This window comes from Hypomesus transpacificus, unplaced genomic scaffold (genome assembly GCF_021917145.1).
Source record: "Hypomesus transpacificus isolate Combined female unplaced genomic scaffold, fHypTra1 scaffold_253, whole genome shotgun sequence".
Classification (NCBI taxonomy): Eukaryota; Metazoa; Chordata; class Actinopteri; order Osmeriformes; family Osmeridae; genus Hypomesus; species Hypomesus transpacificus.
The window spans coordinates 102790-114938 of NW_025813780.1; the positions used below are offsets into that span (position 1 = coordinate 102790).

Below are 12149 nucleotides of genomic sequence, written 5' to 3' on the forward strand. Positions count from 1 at the left end.
TCCTGGTTTAATATAGTTTGTCCCCAATACGAGCCCCTCCAGACCCAACTTCCCGACCAAATTTTTGGTGTGGGCGGGGCTAAGTTGGGCTGGAAGCCAGGCTAGTAATGAGCTACTAGCTCAGCCCTTTTCGAAGGCAAGGATATCTTTTGTAAAGCCAACAAGCCCCAACTAGCGCAGGCATTCACTGATTTCTCAAGCAAGACATCTAAAAAAACTGTCCTGGATTCTATCCCACCAACTGAGCAATATACCCTTGACGGTGGCTCCCTGGTTCACCGCTTGGCATGGAAAAAGAGGGCCATATGCAGACTTTACCATACACCATTATGGTAAAGCAACAGTTGTTTTTGAAGTTTTATCAAAGTTCCTTCCATCAAAGACAATACGCATCAGAGACGTGGTGAAACACTCACCCCATTGTTAACTTCAATGCAGAGACTGATTTTATGGGAAGAAAGGATGATTTCCTTTCCAGATCTTGCAACAAACAAGAACTTCTCAATCTTATGACCGAGGAGCTGGAGAAGGGCTGCACTGTTAGTAATGCATCAGGTGATGCTGACGTGGACATTGTCAAAGCTCCAGTTAAGGCCTAAGAACATCAGCCCACAACCTTGATAGGGGAGGATACAGACATACTCATTCTTTTCGTCTACTATGCTGGGACGAACAATAGAGGCCTCTAGAGTCCAAAACTACTGAAGTGTACAACATTAGTGAGATGAAACGCCTTCTGGGTAGTGACTTGTGTTCCCAGTTGCTGTTTATTCACGCCTTCACAGGATGTGATACAACCCGCATTTTTTGTGTTGGCAAACAGACAGCGTTCCAGAAACTTGTGAATGGTGAATCAACTATCCTGTCCTGTCCTGTCCAATGTGTTTCTGCTCCCACATCAAGCAAGGAATGTCATAGAGGATCCTGGGGCCAAGGCAATGGCAGTGATGTTTGGCGGAAAGAGTACCTATTCACTTGTGTTACATCCCTCGCCGTGCTTGTATGCGTGTTCTGCATTGTTGTGTGCTTGTCTTCCCTTCTGTTTCCCCTCATTCTCGTTGCTGCAACCAGGTGCCCGTCAGCGATTGGCTCCCGCCTCCATTCCCCGTCACCGCTGCACCTACGCTCATCAACCTCCGTCCAGGATTGGCTGTCGTCACCACTCCCCCGTCGCCAACACCCTGCACTCGTCCAATCGTCTGTCTGTCCACATTTAAAACCTGTTCTGTTCGGTCTCTAGCCCTGTGTAAGGAGTGTGTGCCATGTATGTTTTCTTAGTATAGGGACATCTTTTGGTTGCGCAGATAGAACCCTTTTGTTACTTACCTTTCTTTTTTTCCCCTTTTTTTTTGTGTGAAATAATTCAGTTCAGTTTTGGCTTGTTCCGGTGATTTTATTTTAGTCAAAATCCACAATTGCTATGAATAGAATATATATCTTTGGACAAATTGTGTTGATTTTGAAACAAAATGGGAAAAGTAGTACTCTGCACTTTTTGATTATGTCTAAAACATTGACATGATGACGCCAGGAGTACAGTGAGACAATCTACAGCGCAAGACCTGACAAGCCAGAAGTTCAACATGGTGTAGACAGTATCTTGGTTTAATAGCCTAGGTCTATGGGTAGGATGTTGGAGTTTTGATAACTGTAATACGGTTCCACAAGAGGAAATGCTTGGAATTACTAGCAAACTGTAAAGCAGATTTTCTGTGTACATGTGCAGCCTGAGTCTCTGTAAGGTCAAGATGTCCTGCAGCGAGGCCCCCTCTGAACAGAATATGGCACAAAGCCCAGACAGTGGGGAGACAGTAAGGAAAATCATGTACATGTACAACTAGGGCTATGTGATTAACGACCACTTCACCTGCTGAATGTTCTAGTGCATCAGCGCACTGACCACTGAAGACCTGTTACAAAGTAATTCTGTGCATTCTATATCTGTGCTGTCCAACTCATGTATTGAAGCATGGCTGAGAGACAGAGTTTTCACTCATGCCATCAGTTTGTCTTGAACTGATTGTTTGAATCAATAAAACATATCAGAAAAAACCTTACTGTACAAGTTCATGGATTCCAGTGTATTAATTTCAGTCTTAGTCTTTTAAACAGCCTGTATCCCAATACATGCAAACAGAACCTACCGTTAACACCTGTTCAGATTTAGCTTACTTTTGCTTTTTCTCGACTAAAGAGCTTTATATATTTGTACAACTCCCCCCCCCCCCCGCCCCCCTCCGATCAAGGTCCTAATATTTCCTTGTATGTCTGAGTCCAGAATCCAATCTATCTTTTTATTTGCAAAGCAAGGTGAATACAGCATCAACAACTTTTCACAGTAAGGACAAACTACCACTACCCCTACTCTAACACAAATCAACTCTCATTTTAATAACCCCCTCTCTTGCAACACTATTGCATGAAATTTTACAATCTCCTGGCACACATTACTTCATATTCCAGAAGCCTTTCAACTTCAAGTGTAATGCAAAACCTTCCTACTTCACATTTGTCATTATGCTATCACAGTGTCAGGCTCTACACCCTTTCAAAGTTTACTTAGACGTGCAGAACATAAATTGCCTCTAGGGGGTGTTACAAACACCAGTTCCAAAACATTTATTTCTACAAAATCACTCATATTGTTATACTATTCTCAATATTTGTAGGGTTCAAGTAGATGTATGGCAGTTTCAGCTTTGAGTTCCTTGTATTGATGAACTCGCTCAGGAAGGACAACTCGGTCTGCAGTTGCTTCTTCATCTTCTTGGGAGAAGCCTCATCAAAGTATTCATCTGGGTATGTTCCAAGGGGAACCTGGAGGACAAGAAATGGTGTCTTGATGAAAATTATGGAATGGACAGAGATAAGTTTGAATTCACTCAATTATTATCATTGCTCCTATAAAAAACTATAGGCATCCTCACAAAGTCATCAAATTTCTTGCTGAGCAACCACACTGAGGCCATGTTGTTGACTGAGGTGCCAACATTTGGTAGGGTCTTCAAGATAGAGTGCATACCAGACCTCCCTTTCGTGGTCGGAGGAGGGTTGTTCAGAAACAAGGGGTTGTTGGCAATCCAACTGGAGTAGTCAAACTACTAGGCATAAAATATAAAAAATGAAAAGAACAATGGAATGCATGTAATTTAGGTTACATATAGGGAAATAGCATGTGATAAATATATATGTGTATATATATATATGAGCTTATTGACTATTTGAATGTCACCTGTCCCATGTTAACAGCATTATGTTGAGCAGAGACTAGGAAGATGATCATTGTAATGAACTTGACCAGCTCGCCCACTGTATGAAACGATTCAGGGATTCCTGGAAAGACCAGAGCAGTCACTGTCTCTGAAACATGTCACATTCAACAATTCCTTCAGAGACATTTGCAAACTTTAAGGCTGAGTACCTGACTTGCTGTTTCCAAGAAAACCATACATGAAGATCTCTTTAATCCAGTCTTGGAGCTCCGAGTCCCTGGACACCTCACTGTCAGAGGGGTAGTAGTACTCCACCATCCCCTTGACAAAGCTATAAAACAAAACACAACACAGAGAATAGACCTTCAGAGCTCGGGTTCAGTTTGAAGTTAATCCAAAAACAGCTGAACAGCTTTGCGCTACCTGTTGATGATCTTCCACAGCTTCAGGCCGTCATCCCTGTAGTAATAGTGGGGGATGAACTGCATTCCTCGTGCAGTAATGTCCTCCGGCAGACAGAGGGAGCTGTAAGTTAAATCTGACAGTGACCTCTTCAAAAGTTCTTTCAGACCATTTCCATCTATCAAACCCTGAAGAAACAAACACACAAGTCACAACAATAAACTGTTGTGGCTAACACAATAATCTGGATCAACCCTGATCTAGTTCTGTTGAACTCTCACTTTTCACACTGAGATATTAAGGGAAATGTAAACTTATGAATGGCAATGTACATTTGTCAGGGGTCCATCTGGACTGATTAGTCGTTTACGAGCAAGGACATTTATCTGCAGAGTGTAACGAAAGTGGGGAGTCAGCATCTGGAATGCAAATAAGAACAGTGGAGAGAAGAAAAGTGAATACATTGTGTTACAAAAATTCCACAAAGACAATTGTTACCGAAGTACTATGCTTTGGTAAAAGCCTATATTTTAAAATTCCATATCACCATTTACATGTTTTTAGCCATGAATCAATGTGTACAACTGGACCCAAGTGTCCATATTGAAATGCACTATTTTACACAAAATGTACCTTGTAAATGGGGTGTATCACAGGAAAGTTCCGAAAGGTTGCCATTGCAAAGACCTCTGCCAGCAGGTGGGTGTTCAGTAGATGGTGAGTAATCTGATAGTCATTGAAATCTGCACATCTCATATATAACTTGGCTAACAGCCAGTCATGCTCTGAGTCACTAGGCAGAAAGATGGGGCAATGCTCCGAAGGTACTTGTCCCAGCTGTGAGAAATGAAAATGGTCAAATAACAAAGAGGTGTATGTCTATAATACAGGCTAACATCTTTTTGGCATTAATGTACCTGGATGGCAATGGGCAGCAATTTGTCCTCTGGGTTCTTGTAGAAAAGACAGAATCCTGGAGTCAGAGGAAGAGGCTCACCATTGACAACCCTGGTTGGCAAACCCTCTAGTTTCTTATAGTCACAAATGAATATGTTCCCTTCCTGTGGTCAAAACAAAATGTATTATGTTAACTGCACTGTTTCCATTTAGTCATTTAGCAGACGCTCTTATCCAGAGCCATTTACAGTAAGTACAGGAAAATTTCCCCCGAGGCAAGTAGGGTGAAGTGCCTTGCCCAAGGACACAATGTCATTTTGACGCGCCCGGGAATCGAACTGGTCGCCAGGAATCGAACTGGCGACTTTCAGATTACTAGCCCAATTCCCTAACCGCTCAGCCACCTGACTCTCTGACTGTTATGAAAGAAAACTCAGTTTGCATATCTCAAATCCACATTAACAATTTAAACTCAGACCTTGGTCTCTCTGGCTAGAGAGCTTCCAGACTCCAGGAAGGGCTGTACCATCTCGTCAGTGACAGGAACGTTGGGGGGAAGTTTTGAGCAGCATTGGATCACATTGGGGTTGGTTCCATTAAGATACTGGGACCCAAAGAATTCATCATCTTTCCAATGGTCATAGACGTACTCTAGAAGGAACATTTTAATTGTCATTTAATATATAAAATACATATTGGGTAAATTACAAAGAGGATTACAACAGACAATATGAAAGCCCTCTTTGAGATATATTGTATTCCTGCAACAAAAAAAGGCATAAAAGCACAGTTTTCAAAAGAGCAAAGTACTGCTGTGCTGAGAATTTATTGGTTGGTTGCATAGTATTGTTTGAGGGATTTGTTCATCTACCTGCTATGGGTGTCCTCTTGTACCAGAAGACCTCCTTCATGTCATCTAAGGTTTTCCAGTGCTCAGTGGAGGATGCAAGACCCTTAAGGTTGAGCTCAGCCAAACTGGAGAAGGAGGTTGGACAACAGGAACGTAAAAAATAAAAATTGATTAAAACTCAGTGAATTCTGAAAGGTTATTTTGTACTTGACTGGAAATGTCAAATTTTATGTGAGGGGTAGGATGTCAGGGAGTCACCTGGTTCACGTGACCAAGCCTAATGAGTCACCTGATAGCTAATTTCAATTAAATGCAGGCCTTTTGTTTGCTATGAGAGCGAGACAAACGCATAAAGCGGGTAAGGGTCACAGGCGTTCTTTTAAAAACAGGTTATGCATAGCTTAATCAGCAGTAGCCCATCCTTACCGGTGTTTGTGTTTTATTTTGAATGTTATAAAGGTAAATGTGTGTGCCTGCACTGCTCTGTATTGATTATGCACTTAACGTCTTTATAGTGCACCGTGCTAAAACTACTCAGTCTATGACCCTGCACAGACGTACAGGTATTTTAGTTACATGAAGCATTGAACAGATAGCCTGTAAATTCAGTATCTTCGATGGGCAAGTAACTAATGGGTAGTTTGCTACTTTTCAGGAGTCAGTAGCCACTGTTTTTCCCTACCTTATATTTAGTACGAAATTAGATATTTGAACTATTCCCTGTACCCGTTCAACTAGTGTAAACCAGCAGCTCAGGGTTTGGGTTATGCTCTGCTACAATGTGTGCCTTTTGATGTACGTGTATGAAACCACCTCCAAGTTGTGTTTTGCTTTTCACCGATTTTGTTTGGCGGGACCTACTCCTGTCCTTTTATGTATTTGCCGTGAGAGTGCCCTCTTTTGGGGTGATTTTACTATGATCATTTGATCTTTGTTATTTTTTAGCAGTGATAATAGCAAAATTGCAGCTTTGGTGCAGCACTTTGTATTAGTGGCTTGTGTGAGCACTTTATAGGATTGTGCAATATTATAAATAAAGTGCATTATTTTAGTAGCCACCTTCTCCCTCATTCATTTCCTTGAGTAGCCATTAGTGGGGAATACCATCCTAGCTACCACTGATTCTTAGCCAAGATTCAGTCGGGTGAAGGTTACTTATATAAAACATAACTGTTCAGCATTGAAACTTCATTGTATTTCCAATACTAATTTACACAGTATACAGTCAAGTATACTGTGTGTGTGTGTGTATATATAGCACTATATACACACACATACCAATACGTGTGTTGTGTATATTTCAAAACATGTCTTACTTAGTACCTCAATCAATGTACAGTACTTGTCAACTTGAGGTGTTTTAACAGCAACTCACGCCACGGATTTGGTGTAGATGAAGTCCACAAGTTTAGAGAAGGAATATTGGACTTCAGAAGGGAGGGAAAAGGTGTCAGTGATGCTGTTAATGTAAGGCACACCCTTTGCATATTCAGCCCACCTGAATATTGAAACAAGAGAATGCAAATAGACAGCAAAACATTCAATGGGTAATTCATCACAATGAATTAGGAAACTCGTTACAGTTTTCTAAAGAAGTAAATTGACTTCTTTTTTACAGTTTATTTAGTTTCAATGGTTTTCCTTTAGAGAGAATGTTGGGAGACTAACTAGTAGCTAGACAATGTAAAGTGGATACATTGCAGATGCAGCTAAATGTATATCAATAATAATGTGCATTGGCCTGAGCACAGAGCAAGTACAATGACACAATCACTCACTTGAACAGTTGCTTATGAAGCTCCACCTCCTGTTTCCTGTGCTTAACCAGTAAAGGAAGCTCATCCTCAAAAACCTTGGTGGCTGAGAGATAGTGAAAAGACTTGCATCATTAACTTACGTTATTAAATAAATGCAATGTTTATTTACAAGATTTCATGAATAACTGAAGGCTTATTTTGTTTAACAAATACAAATTCCAGATTTACCTTGCCCCCCCCTGAGCTCTACAACCTCCCCCCTGGAAATCCATCTGTAGCAGGGGAACAGGATGACATCACCCTCCGGGGTCGTCACAACGATCTTGGAGCAGAACCACTCGTTTTCAGGCAAGTAAAGGAACTGTTCTTTTTCCAGCTTGACCAGGAGGGGGCGCCCCAGAGACGAGGTGCTGGTGACAGTGTAGCTGCTCGTCTGACATACAAGATGGACAATTATCATTGATTAATAACATTTAAATGAATAATAATAATAAGTGAGCAGGATGCCATGTGTCTGAGAGGCTGTTACTTTCATGTCCCAATGCAAACATCTCCTTCTGACGGATACTGGAGTGGTAAGATCAAGACCCCACCCCTAGTTCCTCAGCTTGAAGCAAATGCCTCGATGGATTGGTAGTATTGCATTTCAGTTTGACTTTTTCTGGTGATTTTATTCAATCAGCTCAAGTCCAAAAATCCACAATTGTTATAATACATCTTTGGCCAAATAGTGTTGACTTTGAAACGTACTGTGTACTCTTTGTACACTTTGCTTATGTCAAAGACACAGACATGATAAAGCCAGAAGTTCAACATGGTTCAGACAGTATCTTGGTTTAATAGCCTAGGTCTATGGGTAGGATATTGGAGTTTTGAAATATACCAATTGAAATATGGTTCCAGAAGAGGAAATGCTTGCAATGACTAGCAAACAGAGAATATGACTTATGAGCGGAGCAAGTTCGGGCATGGCACTTGGGCAGCGTGCGTCATATCACCCATTTAACTCGTTGCTCCCTGCCTCATGTCATGCATGCTGCAGTGAAGGCATGGAGCGCTTCTCCATGTACATCCATTCCGCCAGTGTTAAAACAAATGTTCATGTATATGAATAAATGGTGAAATCAATCACGTGAGTGTCTTGACTGAACTACTTATAATAGGCTATTGCCTACAGTATTTATAGCTTAGGCCTACTTGGCAGAACACAGTTTGTAGGCTACATTCATTAACCTAGCCTGGTTTCCTGTTGCACACAGTATTTTCAAATACATTGTCAAGTTCATACAGCTTGAGACACTGGCCCTCATTTATCAATCTATCATAGTAACCAGCACAGATTAGTGTGCAGAAATGATCTCCTAACAGGGTTCACATGTGATTCACGAAACATTCTTATATCCCATCATCCACTGGCATGAACAAAATATTTGGATTTTGAATGGTTCATAGGTTTTTAACTTACCTGCCCAGTTTGGAAATCCAGACCATAGTTGTCCAGGTGTGTGCGGTTACTCTGCCCGTCTGTTCCAATCAGTGTGACATATATATAGTCAGATGTCTCAGACAGCAGCCACTCACCAGTGGTCACCTCTACTTTGTATTCGGCCATGACAATTTGGTATGAAAATCACTAGAACAGATGAGGAAAAAACCTTACTGTACAAGTTCATGGATTACAGTGTATTAATTACAGCCTGTGTCTTTTAAAGACCCTGCATCCTAATACATGAAAACAGAACCTACCGTTAACACCTCTTCAGATTTTTGCTTGCTTTTTCTCTTGTCTAGAGATCAGGTTTGTTTTGGAAGCTTTTATATATTTGTACAACTCCTCCCCTTTAAGAAAAAGAATTCGGTTGTGGAAAAGGTCAGATCCAGCAGGCTCAATAAACCCCTAAGGTTAGAGATGATCTCTTACATCTTGCCTTTATTGTTATGTTGGTTTATACAAAGAATGAAGTTTGGAATGAAGTTTGGCTCCGAGCCTACCTAGGATGGCCTGAAGTTTTCTCAGAAAAAGATATATCTCTTCTGCAGGCTCATTCTTTAATCTATACTATAATTCCAGAACTCTCTGTTTGTCTTTTTGTTTGTGTGTGTGCACATTTTATAGTGGTAACTTTGTTGACAGTTGTGAATTAATATTGCACAATTTTGTGAGATTACTGTAAGGTTTTATCTTTGTTTGGGGTAAACCAGAGATGTAAACGATTTAGCCTATGTCATGTAATACCTACTCAGTAGGCCACCTGTTTTTGGACACAAACTTTTGTTGTTGTTGCTAAAACACAGACTTGACATTCAATGTAAAAGTTAACTCTGAATTAGCCCGGACAGAGGCCTGTGTGTGAACCCTCTAAAATGGTCCCTCATTTCAATTTGAATAAGGTAATGTAATGCATCTTCTATAGATGTTAAGCTATAGATGAGTATCAAGGTGGCATAATTTGTATGCTGATGACACACAACTTGATCTGCCTTTGAAACCCAATGATACTGTTTAACCTCTTTTTATACTGCATTGCGGATATAAAAAAGTGGCTTTCAAGTAATTTTCTCCAACTAAACTAGGAAAAGACCGAAGTGATCATTTTGGTCCTGCTGGCTCGAGAGCTAGTCTTCGTAAAATGATTAGTAATTTTTTTCTCTAGTGTCAACTCACATGTTAGGAACCTTGCAGGGGCGTGTCCAGACATTTTTAATAGGGGTGGCACCAGGGATGGCCCGCCTCTGACTGGGCATATAGCCAATCATATATTGGGGTGGCCAATCAGATTTCAGGGGTGGCCCGTGCCACCCTAGGCCACTCCCTAAACACGCCCCTGGAACCTTGGGTTCATTATTGACTCGGACCTTGGGTTGGTCAAGCAGATTAACTCTGTGGTGAAAAATCGTTTCTATCAGTTACGACTGATTTCCAAGGTCAAATCTGCTTTGTCTTTTAAAGACCTTGAAACTGTCATTCATGCTTTTATCACCTCACGTTTAGATGATTGTAATTCCCTCTATGATGGTCTCCCCAAGTCCTCAATTGACCGTCTTCAGATGGTGCAGAATGCTGCTGCCAGAATTTTATCGTCCACTACAAAGTTTGACCACATTACCCCAGTCTTGGCCTCTTTGCACTGGCTTCCTGTCCAGTTTAGATTACATTTTAAAATGTTATTGTTTGTTTTTAAAGCTCTTAATGGACAGGCCCCTTCATATATCTCGGACCTCTTAAAATTACACACACCCATTAGGTCACTGAGGTCTGCGGACAAGCTACTTTTATACACTCCCCGATCACGCTGTATACACACAAGTGATAGGGCCTTTTCAGTTGTTGGTCCTAAACTGTGGATTCAGCTTCCCCTGTCTATTAGGCAGACTCCATCTTTGTCTATTTTTAAATCCAAGACCCACCTTTATGTTCTGGCGTTTCCCACCACTTGAGTTGTGCTGTTGCTTGTTTTGCTGTTGTTGACTGTTTTGTATTTTGTTTTTACTTTGTATATTATAGTGCTTTTTAAATATGTATTTGGATTACTGTTTTTGTGCATTTGTTTGGCACCTTGGTCAGCCTTGCTGTGTTGTGAGTGTGCTTTATAAATACAATTTACTTACTTACATACATTATACTAAACCCAACAAAACTGAATTCACAATTTTCAGCAATTCAGACTATGGTGGAAGAGAATACTGACATTTGATATTGCTTGCTTCATTGAAAGGTTGTTGGCAGCTCAGTGTATACCATTTTGTTTCAGCTAAATTCATCCTTGACCACCTAAACCACCTACCCCCACCCCTCCTCCATGGGAACAGTTATGTTGCCACAGTCTGGCAACAGGACAGTTCATGATCATGTTGAAAACTGAACAGTTGAGTTTTCCCTGGAAGATGTAATAAAACAAATGAACTCATAAAACAAAAGCCTCTTCGCTCAATTGGATAGACCTACAACCAATCATAGCAACGAAATCTGTTGTTTGTTAATTAACTACTATGAATTAGTTTGTTAACTAATTCCACCCATTGCTCTTTCGTGACGTTGTTGATTACGTTGCTGTCCATCATCTGTCCATCGTCGTATAAAGCCCACCCTGGCAATTTCATTGGTCCGCCCAGCTCCTGGTTTAATATAGTTTGTCCCCAATACGAGCCCCTCCAGACCCAACTTCCCGACCAAATTTTTGGTGTGGGCGGGGCTAAGTTGGGCTGGAAGCCAGGCTAGTAATGAGCTACTAGCTCAGCCCTTTTCGAAGGCAAGGATATCTTTTGTAAAGCCAACAAGCCCCAACTAGCGCAGGCATTCACTGATTTCTCAAGCAAGACATCTAAAAAAACTGTCCTGGATTCTATCCCACCAACTGAGCAATATACCCTTGACGGTGGCTCCCTGGTTCACCGCTTGGCATGGAAAAAGAGGGCCATATGCAGACTTTACCATACACCATTATGGTAAAGCAACAGTTGTTTTTGAAGTTTTATCAAAGTTCCTTCCATCAAAGACAATACGCATCAGAGACGTGGTGAAACACTCACCCCATTGTTAACTTCAATGCAGAGACTGATTTTATGGGAAGAAAGGATGATTTCCTTTCCAGATCTTGCAACAAACAAGAACTTCTCAATCTTATGACCGAGGAGCTGGAGAAGGGCTGCACTGTTAGTAATGCATCAGGTGATGCTGACGTGGACATTGTCAAAGCTCCAGTTAAGGCCTAAGAACATCAGCCCACAACCTTGATAGGGGAGGATACAGACATACTCATTCTTTTCGTCTACTATGCTGGGACGAACAATAGAGGCCTCTAGAGTCCAAAACTACTGAAGTGTACAACATTAGTGAGATGAAACGCCTTCTGGGTAGTGACTTGTGTTCCCAGTTGCTGTTTATTCACGCCTTCACAGGATGTGATACAACCCGCATTTTTTGTGTTGGCAAACAGACAGCGTTCCAGAAACTTGTGAATGGTGAATCAACTATCCTGTCCTGTCCTGTCCAATGTGTTTCTGCTCCCACATCAAGCAAGGAATGTCATA

At 41.2% G+C, this 12149-nt stretch overlaps 1 protein-coding gene across 2 annotated transcripts; it reads right to left on the reverse strand.

Annotated features, from left to right (window-relative positions):
- Positions 1-2280: 2280 nt before the first annotated feature.
- Positions 2281-8975, reverse strand: LOC124462829 (hydroperoxide isomerase ALOXE3-like). 2 transcript variants are annotated; one of them, XM_047014495.1, is made up of 15 exons: positions 8865-8975; positions 8584-8751; positions 7347-7551; positions 7140-7221; positions 6737-6859; positions 5383-5486; positions 4990-5162; positions 4532-4675; positions 4248-4451; positions 3947-4033; positions 3636-3802; positions 3422-3543; positions 3233-3333; positions 3023-3098; positions 2281-2817 (listed from the first exon to the last, which is right to left on the reverse strand). In XM_047014495.1, the coding sequence occupies exons 2-15, from the start codon at positions 8728-8730 to the stop codon at positions 2792-2794; spliced, it is 1761 nt and encodes a 586-aa protein (XP_046870451.1). In that variant the 5' UTR covers positions 8731-8751; positions 8865-8975; the 3' UTR covers positions 2281-2791. The 2 variants fall into 2 exon arrangements, with proteins under 2 accessions (XP_046870451.1, XP_046870450.1); XM_047014494.1 differs by having other exon boundaries at positions 2928-3098.
- Positions 8976-12149: the final 3174 nt, after the last annotated feature.

What these genes read in the sequence shown, in the direction of transcription:
- LOC124462829 (XM_047014494.1), bottom strand. Translation starts at nt 8,730, where the DNA reads ATGGCCGAATACAAAGTAGAGGTGACCACTGGTGAGTGGCTGCTGTCT. An exon ending in TGGATTTCCAAACTGGGCAG is followed by an intron (nt 7,552 to 8,583) that starts GTAAGTTAAAAA and finishes CTTGTATGTCAG; the next exon opens with ACGAGCAGCTACACTGTCAC. An exon ending in AGAGCTCAGGGGGGGGCAAG is followed by an intron (nt 7,222 to 7,346) that starts GTAAATCTGGAA and finishes ACTATCTCTCAG; the next exon opens with CCACCAAGGTTTTTGAGGAT.